This window comes from Amblyraja radiata, chromosome 28 (genome assembly GCF_010909765.2).
Source record: "Amblyraja radiata isolate CabotCenter1 chromosome 28, sAmbRad1.1.pri, whole genome shotgun sequence".
NCBI classification, from domain to species: Eukaryota; Metazoa; Chordata; class Chondrichthyes; order Rajiformes; family Rajidae; genus Amblyraja; species Amblyraja radiata.
In genome coordinates this window covers 23639606-23664541 of record NC_045983.1, presented here as the reverse complement: position 1 = coordinate 23664541, position 24936 = coordinate 23639606, and the positions used below count along the sequence as shown (strand labels likewise).

Here is a 24936-nt window from a genome sequence, read left to right as displayed (position 1 = left end):
AATAAAAGCGAGAGATAAGAGATTCTGTCCTGCTGCCACCATGATTAGGCAATGTTTTTACATAACAGAAGAACATAACATCAGAGTAAAACTAAGGAGTGGTGTAATATCACTTGACTGTCTGTACAGGAAATTTGGTGAAAACTGCCCAGAGAATTGTCATGTCTACTTCAGATAACATTGTGCCTTCATTACAATGCATAGATAATTCAATTAGCAGTAGGATTCAAAGAGCCTGCAAAGGAGTGTAGATATGTTAAGTGAGTGTACAAAAAGTTGATAGATGGAATTTAATGTTAGAAAATGTGAGGGTAACCACTTTAGAAAGAAGAATATAAAAGCCAAATTTCATTCTGGGGTGGTACAATGCTGCAGCTAGTAGTGCTGCTGCCTCACAGAACCAGGGACCTGGGTTCGATCCTGGCCTTGCGTGCTGTCTGTGTGTAGTTTACAGTGCACCCTGTGACCAGATGGTTTTCCTCTGGGTGCTCCAGTTTCCTCCCACATCCCAAAGATATATACATAGAAACATAGAAAGTAGGTTCAGGAGTAGGCCATGCGGCTCTTTGAGCCAGCACCGCCATTCAATATGATCATGGCTGATCATCCAGAATCAGTACCCTGTTCCTGTTTTATCCCCATAATCCCTTGATTCTGTTAGCCTATGTGAGTTTATATCTTAATAGGCCTCTGCAAATTATCTCTAGTGTATAGGAAGTGGATGCAAAAGTGGGATAACATGGAACTAGTGTGAAAAGCAGATCAATAAACTGCGTAGACTCTATGGGCCAGTTTCTATGCTGTATCTCTAAACTTAAACTAAATAAAACAATGATTTAAGTGAATTGAGACTGCAAAATATTTGTGTAAATAGGGACACAAGGTACAAGGAAGATGCTGGTTTACAGAAAAAAAGACATAATGTGCTGTGTAACTCGGCGGGTCAGGCAGCATCTCTGGAGAACATGGATAGGCAACGCTTCCAGTCGGGACCCTTCTTCAGACTGATTGTAGAAAGGTGGAGAAGTCTGGAAGAGAGGTTAGGGCTGCACCAAGTCTAACAAGTGATAGGTGGATTGGCAGGATTGATTGGGTGAAGTAAGGATTGATTGGCAGATATTTGGACAATGGCCAGAGATGAAAAGACAAAAGTATGTGAGATAAAGAGAGAAGCAGCATGAACTGTGAGGAAGGGATATAGGTGTAAAGGGATGAGGGAAAGGGAAAAGGGGGGTTGTGGTAGAATGGGTGTGCTCCCAGGTGGGAAAAAGGAAGAGAGGAGGGGGTAAAAAGCACCTCATATTCCACCAGGGTAACTTACAACTCAATAGTATGAACATTGAATTTTTCAGTTTACACCGCCCCCCCCCCTCGCGCAACCTACCTTGAGGGTAAGCATCTCACGCACATGGGATCACCACTATTACAGGTCCCCCTCTAAATTTGGGCATCATCCTGACTTTAAAACATGTTGTGATTCCTTCATTGCCATTGGATTTAAATTCTGGACTTTCCCCCACAAAAGCATTGTGAATGAATCCAGCAGGCAGGTTACCATCACTTTGCCAAGGGCAAATAGGGATGGGCAATAAATACTAGCTCTGCCAATGACTTTTAGATTTAAAAACAAGTTTTTCTTCCAAAGAGAGGCTAGTTGTAGTAATAATGCTGCCTTTCTGGCACAAGGTAACTGCAGAATTGACCCTACCTTGTGGCTGTATGGTAATACTTTTAGGTGGGATTCAGTTATTTAAAATGTTAGTAACCAAACTTCAATGTTACTACACATCATTGTCATTCTGCACAATGTACAAATGTGACTGTGCAGTTCAAATTGATGCAGTAACACTGGATGTCTGCCCCACCCATGGTTCAGTAACATTACAGATTCACATTGAACAGAGAATATGCATGGGAAGAAATAGGATTTGGGAGTGTACAACACAAACTCCTATAGTTGGATCAGATATGGATTCAGACAGATAGCTCTTAATATATGACATCAAATAATAACAATAGGAAAGTAAAGATAATACAATTCCAAACCTAATTGGGATAGATTTGAACACAATGGGCATGAACTGATCAGAGTGCTGAGTCAGTACAACAGAATGGATAAGCATAGATAATGTGATGACTGTGACAATGCTTTAGGTGAGTACTTGGGGCCAGTTGGGCTCCTTACATTATAATGTTGGCCAATGGTTTGAAACAATTACTTCACACAGCAGTGCTTTAAAGGTCTTTCTGTATGTCAAGTCAAGTTTATTCGTCACATACACATACGAGATGTGCAGTGAAATGGAAGTGTATGGGGCTTTGTTAAAGCAAAGTTTTCTCTACTTACTCTCTAGCTCTGCCTCCTGATATTACCACAGAGAATCTGTGGAGGAGATCTACAATTAAATATGGGGAACTGGTTTGTATGGTGGTGTAACGTCCAAGTGGACTCCAATGTAGAAACAAGGAACTGCATATGCTGGTTAATTCACTGAAGAACACAAAGTGCTGGAGTAACTCAGCAAGTCAGGCAGCAATGTGGTCTGAAAAAAGGTCACCTATCTATGTTCTCCAGATATAGATACTGTCTGACCATCTGAATTACCCCACCTTTTGTGTTTGGACTTATTTGATTTGAGTTAGTATTCAGAAACAGATATACTCTACCAATGGGAAAAGGTGCGATCCAGAAAGACGTAGATGTAAATGTGTATTTTATCAGTGACATGCGAGTATGATAAATAATACGAAGATAAACTGCTGGACGAACTCAGCGGATCGAGCGGTTTCTGTGGAGACAAAGGGAAATGGTCGACGTTTCGGGTCAAGATCTCGCACCAGGGTCCTGCACGGTGGGTCAGGACGAATTTGATGTGGGGTCTCGACAAGGAACGACGATCATCCCCTTGCCCTCACGGATACTGCTTGACCCGCTGAGTTACTCTAGTATTTTGTGTCTATCTCTGATTTTAAAAAAGCCGATTTGAAATCGATTCATCTCCTACACTGCTGGAAGAACTCAGCGGGACAGGCAACCTCTCTGGAGAGAAGGAATTGGCGACGTTTCAGGTCGTTATCAGAGGCGTTGGAGTAAATGTTCACCTTTTGCGCGGATTAGAAAATGTCGTAGGAATCAGTCACTCATTTTGCATTGTACAATTTCCACATCCGCTTCAATTTGTACCTCGCAAACAAATGAACGATTGATCTATTACCAGCAGCCGGGAATATGATAATGTGTTTTAGTAACCCGCCGATCGGCGGGAATTTTTTTTTAAATGTAGGAAGGAATTGCAGATGCTGGGTTAAACCGAAGATACACACAAACGCTGGAGTAACTCAGCGGGACAGGTAGCGTCTCTGAAGAGAAGCAATGGGTGATGTTTCGGGTCGAGACCCTTCTTCAAACTACAGAATATACAACATTGCGCCATCCAAACAATTGCAATGATGCACAGTAACACGTTAACCGATTCACCTTTTCAAAGGTTACTCAGATTGAACGAATTACTACTGGCAGAGATTCTAATATAACGATTATACTATATTTAAAAAAAACTCCATGTTTTACCACTCGCCGTGGCTTTTGAATAGCCAAACCGTTCGCTGGACTAGTTACAGCCCAGCAAACCATCCACTATCCCACTAGTCGCGTTTAAAAAAAAGATTCTGTGGTTATTGATTAATTTCCGTAATCAATCACAAATAATCCACTGAGGGCTTTGAGACCCATAGCTCTAAAAGTCATCGACATTTGTCCATACTGTTTCCTTTTCCAAACTTAATCGCGTTAATTTTTTTGCATTGCATTTCGTCATTTATTTGTCGCGGTTAATAGATGATCCTTTGTAGCCCTCGGGGGTATCGACTCTGGGCGTGGTTCCGAACCAATACAGAAACTTGGGTTGTTAAGGGAGATACTGCTGACAACTACCGGTTGGATGATAAACCTGAATCTATCACCGGCTGCTAAGTTGCTGGAAGTACCCGAACACTGCTGCATGTAAACGTCTTCAATACGATGCAATTTCAATCATTTGTTGAATTAGTTTCTCTCTCCCCTCGTGTCCCGTGAACTCGTTAAGAGTTTCAACGGTAATTGGGCGAAACTTCTTACCAATTGATGACCTAATTTGGGAGGGGCAGCCGAGGCTGGAACAATACATCCCGCCCACCTGCCTTCAATAAATACCGTTGTTTGCCGCATAGCCTTTAGTACTGCTGAAGGAAGACGACGGTGCAAGCTAACTCGTTCCAGTAACGAACAGTTTGTTTTTTCACCGAAAGTTGCAGATTACCTGTGCTAAAGTTCGAGAATGGTGTCAATGGGACTGCAGATTCTGGGCATCGCCCTGTGCGTGATCGGATGGGTGGGAGCCATCATAACCTGCGTCCTTCCCATGTGGAGAGTGACCGCTTTCATCGGAAACAACATCGTGGTGGCGCAGATCATCTGGGAAGGTCTTTGGATGAACTGTATTGTTCAGAGCACCGGGCAGATGCAATGCAAGGTGTACGACTCTCTCTTGGCGCTCTCTCAAGATCTCCAGGCTTCCAGAGCTCTGACCGTCATTGCCATTGTGGTGGGAGTCCTGGGCCTCCTCATCTCCATCGCGGGAGGGAAATGCACCAACTGCATAGAAAACGAGGTAACCAAGGCCAAGGTCACCATTATATCGGGCATTATCTTCATCCTGGCTGGATTGTTGACCCTGATCCCAGTCTCCTGGTCAGCGAACACCATCATCAAGGATTTCTACAACCCGCTGGTGACCGACGCCCAGAGGAGAGAACTTGGTGCCTCCTTGTACATCGGATGGGGCACGTCGGGTCTGATGCTTCTCGGAGGAGCTCTGCTCTGTTGCTCTTGCCCCCCGAAAGACGACAACTACACTGCAAAGTATTCTGCAGCCAAGTCAACTGCTAGCAGGAACTACGTGTAAAGAAACGGATCAACGTCTCCAGGCAAAGTTTGGGAAAGGGAGTCCCCTCAAATCTTCGGGCGACTTTATTTGGACTATGACTGAGATTTCTTGAGCGTGGACTGTTTTGTGGACCTGTTTTCTTAACTAGAATGGTTAAACTATATTTTCCGTTGAATGGAATCTGATTAAGACCAAATTAACGAAATGTTAAGATCGTCCGAACATCGCTGTGCCGTCGGTTATGGTAGCAGTAAATGTCACTGTTTATCATAGAGGGTTTAGCAGTTTTTTTAATAGTCTTTTGGTTTGATTGTGAATTCTATTGAATGGGGGGCATTTATGAAGGTTGATTGGATGTTACCGCAAATCAAATTGATCTAATCAATCGGATGATCCCGTCCGATATTAATTATTGTGATTTCATTAAAAATGTTTACTTTTGTAATTTTAATTACTGCTTATTTTTCCCCATTTTTGTTTCCGCGCGATACAGTTATATATAACGTGTTATATGATTTGAAGTGTACTTTGGATTGCAACGTGTTCAGCACCCAAGTGCACAATTGTTTGTACTTTTAAATAAATTCTCATTTTCCTTAAGTTGTGAATCGTATGGCGACTTTTTTTTAAATCTGCTCTTCATTTGCATTTTACTCGGAGGTTTCTAATTGCTTTGTTCCAGGAGAGGTAGGTTTAGAGTTACCATGGCAGCGTAAGCCTTCTTGTTCATTGTTATGGATCGGGATATTTGCTTAGCAATTGCCCGAAGCGACTCAAAGGTAACGCTCTGGAGTCGCGTGACCAACTCCTATCTGGTAATGAAGACGATGCAAATTTTCGTTTAGGAGCGAAGTGCTGAGAATGGGGAATGGTAAACCATGTGCAGCGAGGCTCAAGGTTTGTTGGCCGTCTTTGCGTAACCGCTGCTACTTGGGAATTAACTTGGTGTGTTTATATACTCGTCCTAGCCAGCCCAGTGAAAATGAGTCCACTGTTAGTGGTGTATCTCATCGCTGCCTGTTTCGCATCCACAGACTAGCTTCTTTCCCCCCACGTTTTTTTCAACGTAGTTAAACCAATCAACTGATCCCCAAAAAAGTTCGAATCATCACCAGGGGGTTGGGGTAGATTACCGAGAGCTTGGGCGAATTCCAGAGCTGCTGGTACCGCCTCCAATGGTGGCACAGTTCAATTGCAGGTACAACCAAGAGACGAGTTGTACCTCCTCATTTTAAGTAACAAAGGCGTATTAATTTGAGGTTTGGAGTTTTTGGTGACCACGTTTATCAATAGGCCAACATAAACATCAATTAAGAATTCTTGGCCTAGATGAGCTTAGGTGGGCACATTTGCATGTAGAAATGACATGAGAGATTCCGTCAAATGTTGCAGGAAAGAACTGCAGGTGGTGGTTATAAACCAAAGATACACAAAGCTGGAGTAACTCAATGGGTCAGACAACATATGTGGAGAAAAGGAATAGGTGGCAATTTGGATCGAGGACCCTCCAGTCTGAAGTCTTGACCTGAAACATCACTATTCCGTTTCACCAGAGACGCTGTCTGACCTGCGTTCCTTCAGCTTTTTGTGTCCATCTGCAGTCAATTTTTATTGAGGTTGACTGGGTGTCTGCATCATATAATGGGCACATACCCTTAATCTACACACTATTCTACTTCTTTGCAGCAGCATTGGTACTAAACATAAAAACACAATCCCCCACCAACTTCATCTTTATCCCTTCCTGAAAGCCTGCTCTCATGAGAAAATCTTTAGAAAACATAGATCACTTTCTAGATCTTGAGCCAGCTGTATGATTACTAGTGATCACATTCACCTGCCCTTCGTGTACTGGTGTAGCTGGATAAATCTTCCGTGGCCCATTTCATTCAACAACTAGAGGTAGACTCCACAAAGCACTGGAGAGATGCCACCCACACATTCACTGCCCAAATCACCCAAACCCAGTGGTAATAAGACAGGCAAATACTGTCAGTGTCTACCACATCCCCAGCATCATGCTAGATAAATACAAAGTGCTGGACTAACTCAGCGAGTCAGACGGCATCTCTGGAGGTAAGGGATGGGTGACATTTCTGGTTGGGACTCTTCTTCAGTCACACACTGGTCTGAAGAAGGGTACTGGCATAAAATGTCATCTATCCTTTTCCTCCAGAGAAATTACCTGACCTGCTGAGTTACTCCAGCACTTTGTGTTGACTGTATCTTTGGTATAATGCAGCATCTGCTGTTCTTTGTTTCCACGTCCCAGTATTATGTCTTTGGCCACACTCAACCAATTCCAGTGGGCAACCTCTTTTTATCCACATATCTCAGACCACCAACGACACTCCTGAGTTTCTATTGTGAGTTTCTTTCACAATAAGTGAAGTGCTTTGCAGTGCTCAAAAGTCTCCTTTGGAAATGTAGTGTACTTCAATTCATTGGACCACCATGATACAACTCAAGCCAGGAGTATCTGTGAAAGAGTAGCTTGAGTGTTTAAGAAGGAACTGCAGATGCTAGAAAATCGAAGGTACACAAAAATGCTGGAGAAACAGCATCTAGGAGCGAAGGAAATAGGCAACGTTTCGGGCTGAAACCCTTCTTCAGACTGGTGGGGGGGCGGGGAGAAGAAAGGAAAAAGGAGGAGGAGGAGGCTGAGGGAGAGATAGGAAGAGGAGGAGACAGTGAGGGCTAACAAAATTGGGAGAATTTAATGTTCATGCTACCAGGATGCAGACTCCCCAAGTGATGGTGCTGTTCCTCCAATTTCCGGTGGTGCTCGCTCTGGCCATGGAGGAGGCCCAGGACAGAGAGGGAGTTGAAGTGCTGAGCCGGTTGGTTAATGCAGACCGAGCGGAGGTGTTCGGCAAAACGATCGCCAAGCCTCCGGCTTGAGTTTGACTCCTCCATGTGGAAATCCAGTGAATTTACCAACTCTGATTGAAAAGTGGAAGGTAGTTCAGTTGCCTCCCAATTCCTGGAAACACTTGGATTTTGCCTTGGGCAGGATGCGTGTGTGGAATTTGCATGTTCTCACTGTGACTGTTTGTTTCCCCTAGTGTTTTAGTTTCCTCCCACATCCAAAGGATACGTTGGTTGGTAGATTAGTTGACGTCTGAAAATTTCCCCATGTCTACGTGTGCACAGGTGAATTCAGAGTAGAATTGAACATGTGGAAGCAAAATTGAAGAACAATGTGGAAGCATTTTCCTGCAAACAGCATTGAGTGAATTATTAGATAATCTCCAAAGTGATGCAGATCAAGAGAGATAAGTGACAGGTGGCAACTGCCCTTCTCGTCCCTAAGATAATAGTCGAGCGACATTTCCATCTACTCCAGACAAGGTATTAGTTTATCTGCTTTCCAAAGAGGCAACACATCTGAAAGTGCGGAATTTCATTTTACTGCACTAGAATGCCAGCCTATTTCAGTGGCTATGCTTCTGAAATTGAATCTGTTGATTCAAAGGGGAGAATGGTATCCTCTAAATCATAGTGCTTCATACTTGTTGAATTTGAGAGTGGAAAAGATGGGAGGGGAGTCTTGGTCTCCAGTCTACAAGAAGGGAATAAAGTCTTGCTATAATTTCACACCATTATATGCCTGGAAAAGTAAGCACTATAGTGCTTAAAGAAGGGCTTTGGTCCGAAACGTTGCCTATTTCCTTCGCGCCATAGATGCTGCTACACCCGCTGAGTTTCTCCAGCATTTTTATGTACCTTCGATTTTCCAGCACCTGCAGTTCCTTCTTAAACACTCAAGCCACTCTTTCACAGATACTCCTGGCTTGAGTAGTATCATGGTGGTCCAATGAATTGAAGTACACTACATTTCCAAAGTGCTTAATGTGGGCAAGATTGACCTAGCAGTGAATGGTTACATTGGGTTTTTTCTATACTCAATCATTTTGCTCCACGGCTTTGACAGCAGAGATGGGTGTTATTTGAGGGCATGGCCAGGATGAGAGAGAGTGGCGTTTCATGGAAGCAAGACATCATAACGGGAAGCGAGGGTTTGATTCAACATATCAGTCGCTGTAATATTTTGGCCCACAGGTGAAGCATTTGAGATTTTAGAAATGCAATTGGAAGTGGATTTGGAATCTTTTTCTTTCAATGGTGGATACAGATTAAATAGTTCAGTTTATTGTCACATGTATCGAGGTACAGTGAAAAGTTTTGTTGCGTGCTATCCAGTCAGCAGAAAGACAATACATGATTACAATCGAGCCATTTACAGTGTTTAGATAGATACATGATAAGGGAATAGTGTTTAGTGCAAGGTATCGATACGATGAAAATTAATTTATCCCAGGTGGGAAATTGATCTGCCAACAGTCATGAAACACAAAATACATGAAACATGAAATTAAAGTGACGAGTAGAAAGGATTGGGGATGTGCAAAGAATGGGGACGGGGGAGGGGAGTCAGTCTCGGTCTACCCCACGACAAACGGGGAAGGAGTTGAACAGTTTGATAGCCAAAGAGAAGAAGGATCTCCTGTGGTGTTCTGTCCTGCAACTCCCACCTCTCTCCCCCATTATTGTCCAGCATGCTCTGCAGTTTGTGGAGCATCCTCCCCTCCCATCAATCCAACTCTGCCCCAAGGATGGAGCCAGCCTTCCTGATGAGTTTGTTGATCGTATATTGGCATCCGCGACCTTCGCCCTGCTGCCACAGCACACGGCAGCAAAGAAGATGGGTTTGGCTACCACCGATTGGTAGAACATCTGCAGCAGCTTACTGCAGATGTTGAAGGAGCGGAGCCTTCTCAAAAAGTACAGCTGACTCTGTCCCTTCTTGGCCTCAACATTCCTGGGCCAGTCCAGTGTACTGTCCAGCAAGGTCCGAGGGTCACCAATGAGGTAGATAATAGTTCAGGACTGCTCTCTAGTTGTTGTGGGGTGATTCAGTTACATGATAACAGCTGGAAAGAAACTGTCCCTGAATCTGGAGGTGTGTGTTTTCACACTTCCTCTCATTTTGCCTGATGGGAGAGGGAAGAGGAGGTAGTGGCCAGGGTGGGACTCGTCCTTGATTATGCTACTGGCCTTGCCGAGGTAGCGTGAGGTGTGAATGGAGTCAATGGAAGGGAAGTTGGTTTGTGTGATAACTGCGTCCACAATTAGCTGTAATTTCTTGCCATCCTGGTCGGAACGGTTCCCAAACCAAGCTCTGATGCATCCTGATAAAATGCTTTCTATGGTGATCCTGTGGAAGCTGGTGAGAGTTGTAGGGGACATGCTGAGCTTTCTAAGTAGAGGCGTTGGTGTGTTTTCTTGGTCATTGCTTCAATATGTTGCTCCAGGAGATGTTGCTGGTGATATTGACTCCTAGGAATTTGAAGTTTTCAACCATCTCTACTTTGGCGCCATCAATGCAAACTGGGGTATGTGTACCGCTCTGCTTCCTGAAGCCCATCACTTTCTCCTTTGTCTTGCTGACATTGAGGGAAAGGTTGCTGTGTCGTCACCAGGACACAAGGTTCGTGATCTCCTTCCTGCACTCCGTCTCATCATTATACTACTGGCCTTGTACAACTCCTACATCAGGTTGTTATTCATTGACTTCAGCTCTGCATTTAATACTGTCATCCCCGCCTGTCTGATCACCAAACTCAGCCGCCTTGGCATCAACACCTCCCTCTGCAACTGGACACTGGATTTCCTCACTAACAGACCCCAGTCAGTTAGGATCAACAACCTCACCTCCTCCACTCTGATACGTGCCACAGGGCTGTGTGCTCAGCCCTCTCCTCTACTCCCTCTTCACCCATGACTGCGTCCCTAAGTATGGCTCCAACTCCATCATAAAAGTCGCCGATGACACCACGGTGGTAGGACTGATCAGTGACAACAACGAATCAGCCTACAGGGCGGAGGTCCAGCACCTGGCAGCTTGGTGTACCAACAACAACCTTGTCCTCAACACACAGAAGACGAAGGAAATCATTGTGGACTACCGGAAGACCAGAGGCTGCAGACATACCCCCATCCACATAAACGGGACTGAGGTGGTGCGCGTCTCCAACTACAAATTCCTCGGGGTACACATCTCTGAGGATCTGTCCTGGTCCCTCAACACCGCCAAACTAATTAAAAAGGCGTAGCTGCACCTCTACTTTCTGAGGAGGCTTAAGAAAGCTCACCTGTCCCCCCCAGATCCTGTCCAACTTCTACCGCTGTACCATAGAAAGCATCCTGACCACCTGCTTCACGGTATGGTACAGCAGCTGCACCACAGCTGACAGGAAGGCACTGCAACGGGTGGTGCAAACCGCCCATCACATCATCGGTGCCCCGCTCCCTGCCACGGCTGCCCTTCACCGCACACGGTGTCTGGAACGGGCTGGCAAAATCATTAAGGACCCCTCACACTCCAACCATGGACTGTTTGCCCTCCTCCCATCAGGGAGACGGTACAGGAGCCTCAGGTCTCGCACCAGCAGGCTAAGGAACAGCTTCTTCCAAAACACCATTAACCTGCTGAACTCACAGGCCCGGCGCTACCCCCCCCCCCCCCCCCCCCCCCCCCCCCCACTTCTCATCGGTAGTATTTATAGCTCTAATCACCAGAATATAGCACATGTCAATCTTTTATCTGTATATATTTATTTGCCTATGTACTAGATCAATATATCCTCATTTGTATATATTGTTTTAATCAGCATTTTACTGCTTTGCACTTTGATTAGATGCTAAACTGCATTTCGTTGTACCTGTACTCGTATTTGTGCAATGACAATAAAGTTGAATCTAATCTAAAAAATCTAATCTAATTTAATATCCAGCCCACAATGGTGGTGCTGCCTGCAAATTTGAAAATTGAATTAGATTTGCACATGGATTCACAGTCGTGGGTGTACAAGGAGTAAAGAAGGGGGCTGAGAACGCAGCCTTGCGGAGCACCAGTGTTGAGGATTATTGTAGAGGATGATTTGTTCCCTATCCTTACTGATTTGGGGATTGAAATGGAGAAATAAACAGTGATTGCGACATTGGGAGCACCAAGGCCACGTGAGGCAAGATGAAAGAAACCTCATTATTTAAAGGCAGGGAACCTTAAAGACAAACACAGATTTTCTTGTCAATTACAGTGGAAAGACTACACCATCTAATCAGTGGAATTAGAGGTTTCTTCTGAATGAAGATGTGTCATATAAGTAAGGATTTAAGCTAATATGTCCTCAATCGAGCATCAGAGGTGGTATCCACATGGGGCCACTTCAAATATTAATGGGGGTGGGGTGGGGTGGTGGTGGTGGGGTGGGGGGTGGGGGGGGGGGGGGGGGGAGGTGTGCACTATTAATTGTTTGACAGCATATTTGAAAACATATTGCATTATAACATTTTTGGTCAACAGATTTTTTGGACTCATGAGCTAGCTTCATAGAAATTTGTGCAACAGCCTTCAAGAGTTTCAAGGGGCTGCCTCGCTAGTAGAATTTCATTGGCTACATTTAAGCAATGGCTAAGCCAGAAAGAATGAAATCCTTTGCAATTGTCATGGCAGATGCAATAGACCTTACACAACAGTTGAACAAAAAAGAGTAAGCCTTGCAAGAGATAAAATCACAGTTAGCATAATGATTGCAATTGAGGCCAAGCTAAGATTAGCTGAATAAGATAAAAAATGTAAATACCACGAGCAAGCATTAATCATTGGGTTAGACTGATGTAGATTAGAAAAATCAGAAAGGAAAAGACTGCAATGACACGAAGAAGAGCTGCTAGATAACCTGCAAATTCAAAAGGAATGCTCAAATGAAACAGAATATCTGCATGCAAAGAATACACATGTCAGGTCAAAAATGCACAAATAACATTAATGAATTGGGCCTGGCCCTTGGAAAATAACACTTTAACCAAAGAAAGAGAACTTGAGGTGAAGTTGAGGAATTCAAGCTGTAAACAGTAAAGCGCAAGTATTCACAGAGCATCATGGACCAATTAGTGACGGTATTCAAGTATGTAAAAGCGCATCAAAGGCCTGAAGATGGACAGTCATGTGGCAGATACATCCAAATACAAGATGTGTAAAATAATGCCTTTGTCAGAAAGGATGATATAATAACTTACTTGCTCTCTGCCAATCCCAGCCCCAATGATGCTTCTCCACTTCAAGCAGCCAGAAGCTGAGGAGTCAGTGTGGATGTTGCATTTTCTCAAGGAGGCTTCGAGTGCATCCTGGAATGTGCTGTCTACCTGGTAATCTCTTCCCACAACAGCTCGGAATAGAATGTCTGTTTCTGGAGTATGATGTTAGGCACATGAGCATTGTGGGATCCCTAACATAGACTCCTGATCAGTGTTAGGCATGTTGCTGTGGGCGAAGGCACTCACGTTGCTTGTATTGCCAATGGATATGGAAGATTTTGTGCAGACAGCAGTGGGGGAATCTATCCAGTTCCTTAAGGTGTCTGCTGTGGGCAGTCCTATTTTAGAAATTTATAGCATAGCAAGGATCACTGCTGTCAAGTAGATTATGAGTTTCATTTACAGGTTTAAGACCTTGTTTTTTAAAATGCTTTCCTTCAGATGATCAAAGGTTCTGCTAGTTAACGGAAAGCAATGGTGAATTTCATCAACAATATCAGCGTTCATTGAGAGCTGACCCTGAGATATGTAGTGGTATGTTTTCCACAGTCACGCAGTGAACGTTGATGATGACTTGGAGTTGGTCTTTGACCATGTGCAAATACAAGTACTGGCTATTTGCTGCAGCTTAAACATTGAGGACAGGGTGACCTTGGTTCTGGAATGGAAGCAATTAAGAAATAAAGAAAGGAATATAAAGAAAGGATCTTACATTTCTGTCTCATCATTATCTGCCACTTTACACCTGGGAAAAGACAGGAGGAAAGCTCTATGAAATTGAATGTTTCAGGGTTCAATGGATTGCAAAGGGTTCAGAGTTGAAATCCAATATGAACGTTGAAGCAGGAGTTTTGGTATTTGGCCAACAAAGCTATCTCCTACATCAGCTTTATGTTGATGTTTCCTTTATTGTACATGGTGGCAGAGAACAGGGAACTTTGGAGTGTGCACATGCAGGTAAATATATATTACCAGTGCACAGAACAGATGAAAACATATTTGAAATGTGATATCAATGCATTACTGCTGATGCTGCATTGGTGGAGCTACTGTCATTTGGACGAGCTGTTAATTTGAGGCTCCTTCTGCCTGTCGAGAACCATATTATTCATGGGACTTCTCAAGATGTCCACCCTGTATTTATCTCTCAACCGATGGAAACAAGAGAGACTGCAGATGCTTGAATTTTGAGAAACAAATATAAACTGCTGGAGGGACTCAGCGGGCCAGACAGTGGGTGGAAGGAAATGGAGAGATGCATTTCAGGTCAGGACTTTTATTCAGTCAGGAATTTTTATACTTTTATTCAAGAATTGATAAAAGTATATAAAATTATGAGAGGCATGGAAGGCAGCTGGAATATATTTCCCAGGTTGGACACCAAAAACTAGAGGGCACACTCTTAAGGTGAGAGGGGGGACTGTTTAAAGGAGATGTATGGGGCAAGTTTTTTTATATAGAGTAGTGGTTGCAGGGACACAGTGCCAAGGTTGGTGTAGAAACAGGTATGATAGTGGCATTTAAGAGGCTTTTAGAGAGACCTTTTGTAAGACCCGAGTCAGCAATTTCTCCGTATGTGTGCACAATTGACACTTGATCTGCCAAAATCCACAGGAGGGCTGGTCTCAAAAGCATGAAGCAAGACTCATATCATGCATAAAGCAACTGGTAATTGAATTGTAGACACAAAAAGCTGGAGTAACTCAGCGGGACAGGCAGCATCTCTGGAGAGGAGAAATGGGTGACGTTTCGGGTTGAGACCCTTCTTCAGACTAGTTAGGGACAAGGGAAACGAGAGATAAGGTGATGATGTAAAGGGATAAAGAACAATGAATGAAAGATATGCCAAAAAATAACGGTGATAAAGTTAGTTGTTTGTTGGGTGAAAACGAGAAGCTGGTGCGACTTTGGTGGGGGAGGGATAGAGAGAGACGGAATGCCGGGGTTACTTGAAGTTAGAGAAATCAATATTCATACCACTGGGCTGTAAGCTGCCCAAGCGAAATATGAAATGCTGTTCCTCCAATTTGCATTTAGCCTCTGACAATAGAGGAGACCTAGGACAGAAAGGTCTGTGTGGGAATGGGAACGAGAATTCAAGTGTTTAGCAAACGGGAGATCAGGTAGGTTCAAACGGACTGAGTGAAGGTGTTCAGCGAAACGATCGCCCACTCTACGTTTGGTTTCGCCGATGTATGAACAATGGATGAGGTTGGAGGATGTGCAGGTGAACCTCTGCCTAACCTGAAAGGACTGTCGGGGTCCCTGGACAGAATCGAGGGAGGAGGCATTGGGATAGATGTTGCAAGGGAGGGGGTGGTTTGGGTGAGAAGGGATGAGTTAATCAGGGAGTTGGGGAGGGAACGGTCTCTGTGGAAGGCGGAAAGGGGTGGAGATGGGAAAATATGGCTAGTGGTGGGACCCCTTTGGAGGTGACAGAAATTTCAGAGGATTATGTGTTGTATGCGACGCCTGATGGGGTGGAAGGTAAGGACTAGGGGGACTGTCTCTGTTGCGACTAGGGGGAGGGGAAGCAAAGGCGGAGCTTCAGGGTACCCGGGTGAGGGCCTCATCTATGATGGGAGAGGGGAAGCCCCATTACCCAAAGAATGAGGACATCTCGGATGTTCTTGCATGGAACACCTCATCTTGGGCGCAGATGCGGCGTAGACGGAGGATAGTCTTCAGGAAGCAGGTTGGGAAGAAGTGTAGTTGAGATAGTTGTGGGAGTCAGTGGGTTCGTAATAGACGTCAGTCTATAGTCTATTTCTTGTGATGGAGACTGTGAGATCAAGAAAGGGGAGGGAGGTGTTGGAGATGGTCCAAGTAAATTTGAGTGCAGGATGAAAATTGGTGATGAAGTTGATGAAGTCCATGAGTTCTGCATGGGTGCAGGAGGTAGCATCGATGCAGTCATCAATGTAATGGAGATTGAGTTCGGGGATAGGGCCAGTGTACGACTGGAACAGGGATTGTTCAACGTATCCTACAAAGAGGCAGGCATAGCTGGGGCCCATGCGGGTGCTATAGCTATGCCTTGGACCTGGAGGAAGTGGGAGGAGTCACAGGAGAAGTTGTTGAGAGTGAGGACCAACTCCGCTAGGCGGAGTGGAGTTAGTAGAGGGAAATTGGATGGTTCTGCGGTTGAGGAAGAAACGGAGGGCTTAAATGATGTGGAAATAATTTCTGTGGGAAAGTAGCAGGCAGAAACTGGGTCTGCCAGGGCAGTTGTGTTTGTGGATTTTGGGGAGAAGGTAAATACGGGCTGTGCGGGGCTGGAAAACGATAAGGTTGAAGGCTGTGGAAGGCAGACAGTCAGAAGTGATGAAATCAGTAATGGTGTTTGAGATTAAGGCCTGGTGCTCATCTGTGGGATCATGGTCCAAGGATAAGTAGGAGGAGGTGTCTGAGAGTTGTCACCTGACCTCAGCCCGGTAGAGGTCAGCGCGCCAGACTACCACGGCACCTCTCTTGTCGGCGGGTTTGATTATAATGTCAGGGTTGCTGAAGAGTGAACGGAGGGCTGAGGTAATTGAATTCATCCCAATCTGTGGAGATGATAAAGACCTGAAGAGGTTCATATGGGTGAATATCACCAAAATGTTGACCTGGTCCTACACATCTATGCTACAGCTGAGAGAGCACACCAATACCTCTACTTCCACAGAAGACTGAGGATATTTAGCAGGTCGCCAATGGCTGCAATCTCTACAGATACGTCAAATAAAGCATCCTAGCAGGATGCATCGTCACTTGCCATGGCATCTGCTCTGTCCAAAAATGCAAAAATTGTGAAGAATGCAAGATTGTGGGCATAACCCAGTTCATCATGCAAACACCCTCTCCCCATTGACACCATCTGCAATTACTTTGCCTTGTGAAAGCACCCAACCTAATCTAGGACCATGGTCATTAGGTCACCCCTAATCATGGTCATGTTCCTTATCCTGTTGGACAGATGATATAAAAACAAGAAAGCATGCACCACCAGATTCAAGTTTCTTCCCCGCTGTCATCTATCTCTTAAACTGATGATTTATGAATACATCAATGTGCTGGGTCCAGGACAAATCTTCCGAGATATGCATGCCCAGGAACTTGAAGGTTTTGTCTCTCTCCATCACCGACCCATCGATGAGGACAGGTTTGTGGATCATTGGTATTCCTTTACTAAAGTCAGCAATCAGTTCCTTGGTTTTACAGATATTGAGAGTAAGGTTGTTGTTCTGACACCACTCAGTCAGACGATCAATCCCCTCCTATATTCTGCCACATATTGTCCATAATCACCCAACAACAGTGTGTCATCAGCGAATTTGGATGATGCGAGATATTGGAATTGTATCCGGTGACATAGTCATGGGTATAGAGTGAGTAGAGCAGGGACTGAGCTTTGAGATGCTCAAAGGTTATCAAGGAAGAAAAGTTACTGCCAATTGTGTTCTGTTGGATATAGAATGTAACTAGTCATAATCATACTTCCTGTATTTTTTGTACTTGTTTCTCTGTTCTGGCAGATGCCCTTGTGTGATCAGTTCATTACCATCCCACAGTGAAGATCAGCTTTCAGTCAACTCCACCTATAGGAATTGGAGAAGGAAACGGGCCTCTGGTGATTTGATTTAAACTTAACAAGAGCATGGAATGTCCATGTTACTAGGTGGAGGTGAAATTCCTTTGTCCTCTCAGTCGGATATTATTTACCACAGGCAATTTAATTTACCGATAAAAGATCTTTACAGCGAGAAAATAAATTTAGCTACTAAAACTGGTGTCCGAAGAACGCAAATGTTTTACGAACATTCCGTGTGGCACTTGAGTTATCAAAAGCACCTGAAAAAGATAATGGAATCTGGTTCAACGGGTAATCCCTGTTTTCAGTTATGTGGACAGCAGCTAATGCCCGCCCACTGGCGAGGGGATATAAAGGCCAAGGCATTTACTGATTGTCTTTAGGTTGTTCCGGACGGTCGAAGCAGTTACTCCGAAAGTTGCAGATTACCTGTGCTAAAGTTCAATCATGGTATCAATGGGATTGCAGATTCTGGGCATCGCCCTGTGCGTGTTCGGGTGGCTGGGAGCACTTCTCACCTGCGTCCTTCCCATGTGGAGAGTGACCGCTTTCATCGGAAACAACATCGTGGTGGCGCAGATCATCTGGGAAGGTCTTTGGATGAACTGTATTGTTCAGAGCACCGGGCAGATGCAATGCAAGGTGTACGACTCCCTCTTGGCGCTCTCTCAAGATCTCCAGGCTTCCAGAGCTCTGACCGTTATCTCCCTTGTGGTGGGAATCATGGGCATCCTCGTCTCCATCGCGGGAGGAAAATGCACCAACTGCATAGAAAACGAGGCAACTAAGGCCAAGGTCACCATTATATCGGGAATTATCTTCATCCTCGCTGGAGTGACGACCCTGATCCCAGTCTCCTGGTCAGCGAACACCATCATCAAGGATTTCTACAACCCGCTGGTGACCGACGCCCAGAGGAGAGAACTTGGTGCCTCCTTGTACATCGGATGGGGCACGTCGGGTCTGCTTCTCCTCGGAGGAGCTCTGCTCTGCTGCTCTTGCCCCCCAAAAGATGATAACGCCTACTCCGCAAAGTATTCTGCACCAAGGTCTGCTGCGAGCAAGAACTATGTGTAACTTGGAAAGGATTAAAAGTGAACAAGATTCTCGCGCTAAATTCGCATTAAATTTGTGTATTTTCTACACGGTTTCCTCATTGAGGAAATAAGTCAATTTACTGTAAAGCGTTAAAGTAATTAGCGATGTTTTCTTAATCTAGCCACTGCTGTTAAACCGTAGTTTGAATTTTCAATTAACGTTCTTAATAAGGGGTGAATTTGAATCTGCACTTGCGCGCAACGTGACTTCAGGTGCAACGAATTTTAAGTTAACAAGAATCTGATTATAAAGGAATTGGTGAAAGAAATATATTTTAATGGAGTTCAGATTTTGTAAAATGCTTAGTAGTGATGATATGTTTTGTTGCAACGAAAATGTGTTGATAGTTAAAGAGAGAACTTCCAAAGTGAAATCCCACTTGATATGTACCTGTCCGCAGTGGCGTGTGGATTGGAAACGCCCGCCGCCATTTCGTACAGTGAAAAGGTGGAGCTTGGAAGCTGTAAAATGGGTCTCTTTCCTACCAAAGCAGTTCAACCCTTTGAAAGTGTGTTAAAACTACCTTGTATTCATTTTGCAATCATGTGATTGAAGTTATAGCTTTATTTTTAATCTTTTTTTAGAACTACTTGTTAAAGATTGTATTAACTTTTTCCTATGCCTTTTGGACATTTTCTTGAGTACTTAGGGGACAGTAAACATTGTAAATCACAAGGTCCAAAATAAAATCCAAATTACACATCCTTTTTTTTTGTCCATATCTTCTTTCTGGTGGGTGTTGTGTGGGCATTAGGGCAAAAAGCACAGTAGTAAAGGAACAGGGTGATTTGAACCTGTGCCCACATTCAATAACTGTGGGGGGTGGGTGGGGTTTATTTATGAAAGCATAGAACTGAAAGGTGGAGAAATGGTCAGACTTGTTTGGAATTGACTGTATATGTAGTAGTTTGCCCTCCAAATGATACATCAAATAAATGTAATGCAATTAAAACTTGGGATGGGGTGGGGAATTGAATAGGCTGAGCTCATTTGCTGAAATGGAAGACTGGAGGTAGCCTGTTGGATAGTGAAATTATTTAATGAGGTGGTGCTGTTTCCACTTGTTGGAGATGACAGCAAGTGGCTAATAATAATCATCAATTTATTGCTTTCATGAGTTTAAAAAAAAAGTCAATTTGAATTTTAATCAATTAGAATATGGAACCTGCTGCAAGTAGTTGTGGAGGGAATAAAAATAGGGATGACAAAAAGCCACAAATGGAGCAGATATTGGAAGTTGAGAAAGTTTGCACACAAATAAATAATGTAATGGGAGCCAATGTAGGACAGCGAGCGCAGTAGGGACAGTGAAAGGGACTGAGAAATAGGGGACGTAGTTTTGGATGACCTTGTAGAATGAATTGGAAATGTTTTCAGCAGCAGATGAAATGGCCTATGGAAATAGATGGTCTCTAATGGCATGGATATGTGGTCTAAAGCTTATTTCAGCCCCACAAAACACAAAGACAATTGTATTAAAAAAGTTCAGTTTCAGATATGCCAAAGAGTCTGGGATGGAATTGGTGACAAGAAACTGGAGTTCTTGACTAAAGGAACTAGCTTCCTATATATTTCTTCTTAGGAATTAGAAGCATTGTTGGCCATAGAGTCAGTATGGCTGGGACAGGACGGGGGGGGGGGGGGGGGGGGGGGGGGGACTTTGTGCTTTGGACATAATTATTTTGAGGCAATGCCACCACAGGGCAGCTTCTAGATTTAAAAAGAAGGGGAGTGAGCCAGGAATTCATCCGTGAAGACAAGAGGTAACTGAGGATGCAGGATGAAATAGCTGTAGAATCTCACCTACCCTTTGTGCCTACCATCCAACTTAGGAAATATTGTCAATGCCCAATGCAGTTTTACCCTGCGCACATCAACTGTTGTCCACTATGGGACCAACAGTGTTAACACCAAGCGAATTCTTGTTCTTTTCCATTCTCCATTCATTTCAGGGACTGACATGGCCAAACACTCTCTGCACAAACAAACCTCCAACTTAAAGTAGAAACAGATTATCAGTGATAAAACATGAAAGACAGGTGACGTTTCAGGTTGGGACCCTTCTTCAGACATTTGTGCAGAGAGTGTTTGGCCATGTCAGTCCCTGAAATGAATGGAGAATGGAAAAGAACAAGAATTCGCTTGGTGTTAACACTGTTGGTCCCATAGTGGACAACAGTTGATGTGCGCAGGGTAAAACTGCATTGGGCATTGACAATATTTCCTAAGTTGGATGGTAGGCACAAAGGGTAGGTGAGATTCTACAGCTATTTGAAGGGGAAAGTGCTAGAGAATATTAAAAAAATCTGCAGATATTGAAATTTGGAACAAAAAAATACTAGAAGTACTAAGCAGGAAATGGTAATGGAGGCTCTTCCTAGTGACTGAACATCCCAGAGGTAGCAGAATAGATTGTAGAGCAAATGGGCAAAAAAACATGTGTGGGAAGGAACTGCAGACACAGCTGGAGTAACTCGGGTTACTGAGTAACTCGGTGAACAGGTGACTTTTTCAGTTGAGACCCTTCAGACAGAGTCGGGGGAGAGCAAAATATAGAACAAACAATTGAAATATATGCAAAAAGCAACGATGATCAAAGAAAGGTGGAACGGTTGAAAGGGGTCCATTGTTGACTGTGGGGAAGGTGATGAGTGATAGAAACAGTGAAACTCAGCAGGACGACAGTGAAACTAGTATGACGACGAGGGTGGGGGAGGGATGGATGGAGTGGATGCAAGTGTCACTTGAAGTTAGGAATCAATATTAATACCACTGATTTGTAAGCTGCCCAAGTGAACAGAACCTTATTTCGCATGAACAGCTTACAACCCAGCAGTATGAATATTGATTTCTCTAACTTAAAGTGAAACCCCCCCCCCACCACTTTGGCTGCTTTGGAGGCCAGTGGAAGTTCCAAAGTGTGAAGTACTTCAGCTCAAAAGAATGAAACTCTAGCTTGAAATTTGACTCCTTTTGAAGCTGAAAAACCAGTAGTACCAGTAAGCCAGACACACATTGCTGTAGTGGGAGAGGAGCTGCAAAGTATTTACCAAATTTGAAAGTTACTAAAAAAAAAATCTGAGCTGATGAGCGACCAGGCAGGGATATTTAAAAAATGAGCAATTAAGTTTAGCAGTACACTGCTGTGATAATTTCTGTAATATTCAGAGAAGTCAAGAGAATTGGAAATGAAATTTGAGAAGATCCAGTGCTCCAGTGCTTGCTGGGAAAAGCAACATTCATTCAGGCTGGGGCTGGGGGGGGCAGCAGCAGTGTAAGTGAGCAGGCAATGTGTGGTTATGGCTAAATGCACACATAACCTGGGGATGATAAAAATGGAGCAGAGGAGATTGGAAAAAGGAAAATTAAGATCTTGGGTACACAGTACATGCTCCCCTCAGAACGGACCAGGTAAAGGCTTCTTTCTGCTAAAAATCAATGAAAATTTTAGATGCAAGATTTTGAGGGGATGGTGGCCATTCCCTCAAATGTAGGTCAAGAGTGTTTTATTGTCATATGTTCCTGATAGAACAATGAAATTCTTACTTGCTGCAGCACAACAGAATATGTAAACACTGTAGACAATATAGACAAGAGAAAAAAAAGTACTCACAAGTACACGTACACGCACACATGTACACACATAAAACAAACAATAATAGTGCAATAATAGTTTATTGTAGTTCAGAGCTTACTTGAGATTGTAGTGTTTAATAGCCGGATGGCATCAATAATAATAGATGAAAATCCCCTGGAAATTGGTGCCATATTCTTCATAGGCAGTCCCTTGCATGTTCAAGGGACCCAACTATCTTGGATGTTCAACTTTAAACTGAGTGGAAGGTGGCATCTAGTTTAATAAAGATGTTGATGTTTCTGGAGATATGTTTGAATACCTTCTGTTTTATAAATATTTATCATTATTTGAGCAAAGATGAGGGCATAGAAAAGTTATTGGAAAATGATTGCACAGGATTAAGCCATTTGTTTAACTGCAAAGCTGCTTGTTTTGCATAGCTATCAATCTGTTTCAAGTAACTAACAGCCGTAAAAATACATGCAAAGATTTCTTATTTAACCAAGTTAAAGAGAATTCAAAAATGTTAAGCTTACAATCAATTGCACATCATCTCATCTTCCACCCCGTGTGTAACTTGACTCCACTGTGTGAGTAAAACATCTTTAAGAGTAAACAGTCCACTACATATGGTGAAAATCCAAAGCCTTGGACATGTTAGGTAATCAGAGTTACGAAGAAAACTGTGGAAAGTTGAACTTTTTGGTTGAAACAAGGCATAGGGAAGAGGTTTCAAGATTATGAAAATTTTCAAAATGGTGACACATCAATGGTTAGTGAATGGCGGCAATAAAAGGCATAACTCAGATCAGTAGGAAAACGAAAGTTCATTGGAGGGAATTAGAAAATATTTTTCATACTATTCTTAGAATGGATCATAAGATGATGGTGAGGTGGAGGTTATGATATAATTAATTGGAAAACTATTTGAGAAGGAAATGGTGAAAATGCAAGGTAGATGTTTTAATTTTGTGTGGCAAATAGCTCAGCTCAGAAGCATAAATCCAGCTAGAAATCTTTAAGTTGAAATACTAGTACTCTGATACCCCATTTATTGCCTTGTGCAGAATGTTGATTTGTTATAGTGCTCTTGGCCATGGAGTATGGAGACCTGGATATATCCCCACTCCACAATAAAAAAAGACAGGCTGTAGTCAGGCTGTATGCTGCCATCCTTGCAGCAGTGCAACTGATCTCATCACTGCAGAGCTCATGGAGTAAACACTGATGCACTGGGCAGAGATTGCACATACGGGCAGGGAAAGGATGGGCCAAGGTGAATGGTTTGGTCATTTGGCACTGAATTATGAGGTTCAAGGGCATTCCCTGGTCAGTGCAGTGCATTTGAGCTATTGCTAGGGATAGGCAGTGGCTACTCCATGTGTTAACAGATCAATGGTCTCTTGTCATCTCCTGATGGATATGATAGAACCTGCTATCTCTTTCTTCCCCCCCCCCCCCCCTTATTTTATCTGGTTGCACATCTTTCCCCGAACCAGAATTTTTAAATAGAACCTAGTTCAACAGCAGGTACACAAAAATGCTGGAGAAACTCAGCGGGTGCAGCAGCATCTATGGAGCGAAGGAAATAGGCAACGTTTCGGGCCGAAACCCTTCTTCAGACTGGAGTTGCTGGTCATTGCACATTATCTTGCCCAACACCAAACCACGCAGCAATAAGATCACTTAAACCAATTTAATGTTGCGGGAGTGCCAGCAAAGAGCTGAGCCTTCAACCCACATTTAAGCACAGTAGTGGAGTGGGAGGAGCTTGTGATAGTTTACTGCACAAAAGTGCTGTCAATAATACATTTCCCTAAATATAACTCTATAATGACACCTTTTAGCGCTAATTTCTTTAGTATTCCCATCCCTGCGATCACATCCTGTGCTTTAGGTGAGGTAGCAGTGTAGTACCTGTAAGCACGGGGGCAGGAGGGAGGAGGGGGGGGGGGGGGGTAGGAGGGAGGGGGGGGGGGGGGGGGTAGAAGTGGTGGGGAGGAGCTGTCAACCAAAGATCCTATAGCAAGCAAGATAGACCACTCCTTCTCAATGCAATGGGCTGACGTATAGTACGGAGCGGAACGTGGGCCTTTTTTTCATCCATTTCAGTAACCCAACCCGACTCGCAGTGTAATCAGCGTTGCGGGGGGATAGATTGTGTTAATAAATTATAATTCTGAAAATGAGAAGGTTTTTCCCAAATAACTTTTATTTTTACGAGGATGTTTCCGTAACCGGCTTCTGTCTCCTCACTAGTATCCTATGGGATCTTTGGTGCGGAGACGGAAACTGGTTACGGAAATGGGTCCGAGAATTACCCATGAATCTGCCCATGACCGTACTACGTCTTTTTCGTCGAGTGATCTATCTTGCTTACTTTAGGATCTTTGCTGTCAACTGTATTCAAGTTTAAACGTTTAAAAAAAAAAAAAAGCAACACTGCAGCAGATCACAGACGCAACTGGGTTTTATGATGTGAGTTTGAGACAATTGTGAGAGATCTGTGGATTCTGCCAAAGATGGGGCAAGAGGTGCTTGATGAATAGACATTTGAGGTTGGCCGCTGGTCCCCGGCCCGTTTGGGAGCGGGGTTGGGCTGGAGTTGGCGCTTCTTCTTCGCGCTGGCTGTGGGCCAGGGGCTGCTTGACTGAAGAATT

At 43.8% G+C, this 24936-nt stretch overlaps 2 protein-coding genes across 2 annotated transcripts; both read left to right on the top strand.

Annotated features, from left to right (window-relative positions):
• The first annotated feature begins 4196 nt into the window (after positions 1-4196).
• Positions 4197-5525, top strand: LOC116988990 (claudin-4-like). Its single transcript, XM_033046086.1, has one exon. The coding sequence runs from the start codon at positions 4317-4319 to the stop codon at positions 4941-4943; it is 627 nt and encodes a 208-aa protein (XP_032901977.1). The 5' UTR covers positions 4197-4316; the 3' UTR covers positions 4944-5525.
• A 12438-nt stretch (positions 5526-17963) lies between these two features.
• On the top strand, positions 17964-19404 carry LOC116988989 (claudin-4-like). The gene has a single exon (XM_033046085.1). It carries the CDS (start codon positions 18049-18051, stop codon positions 18676-18678), a length of 630 nt encoding a protein of 209 aa, XP_032901976.1. The 5' UTR covers positions 17964-18048; the 3' UTR covers positions 18679-19404.
• The last annotated feature ends 5532 nt before the right edge of the window (positions 19405-24936 follow it).

Excerpts from the sequence above, each read along its gene's own strand:
- LOC116988990 (XM_033046086.1), top strand. The coding sequence starts at position 4,317 with ATGGTGTCAATGGGACTGCAGATTCTGGGCATCGCCCTGTGCGTGATC.
- LOC116988989 (XM_033046085.1), top strand. The coding sequence starts at position 18,049 with ATGGTATCAATGGGATTGCAGATTCTGGGCATCGCCCTGTGCGTGTTC.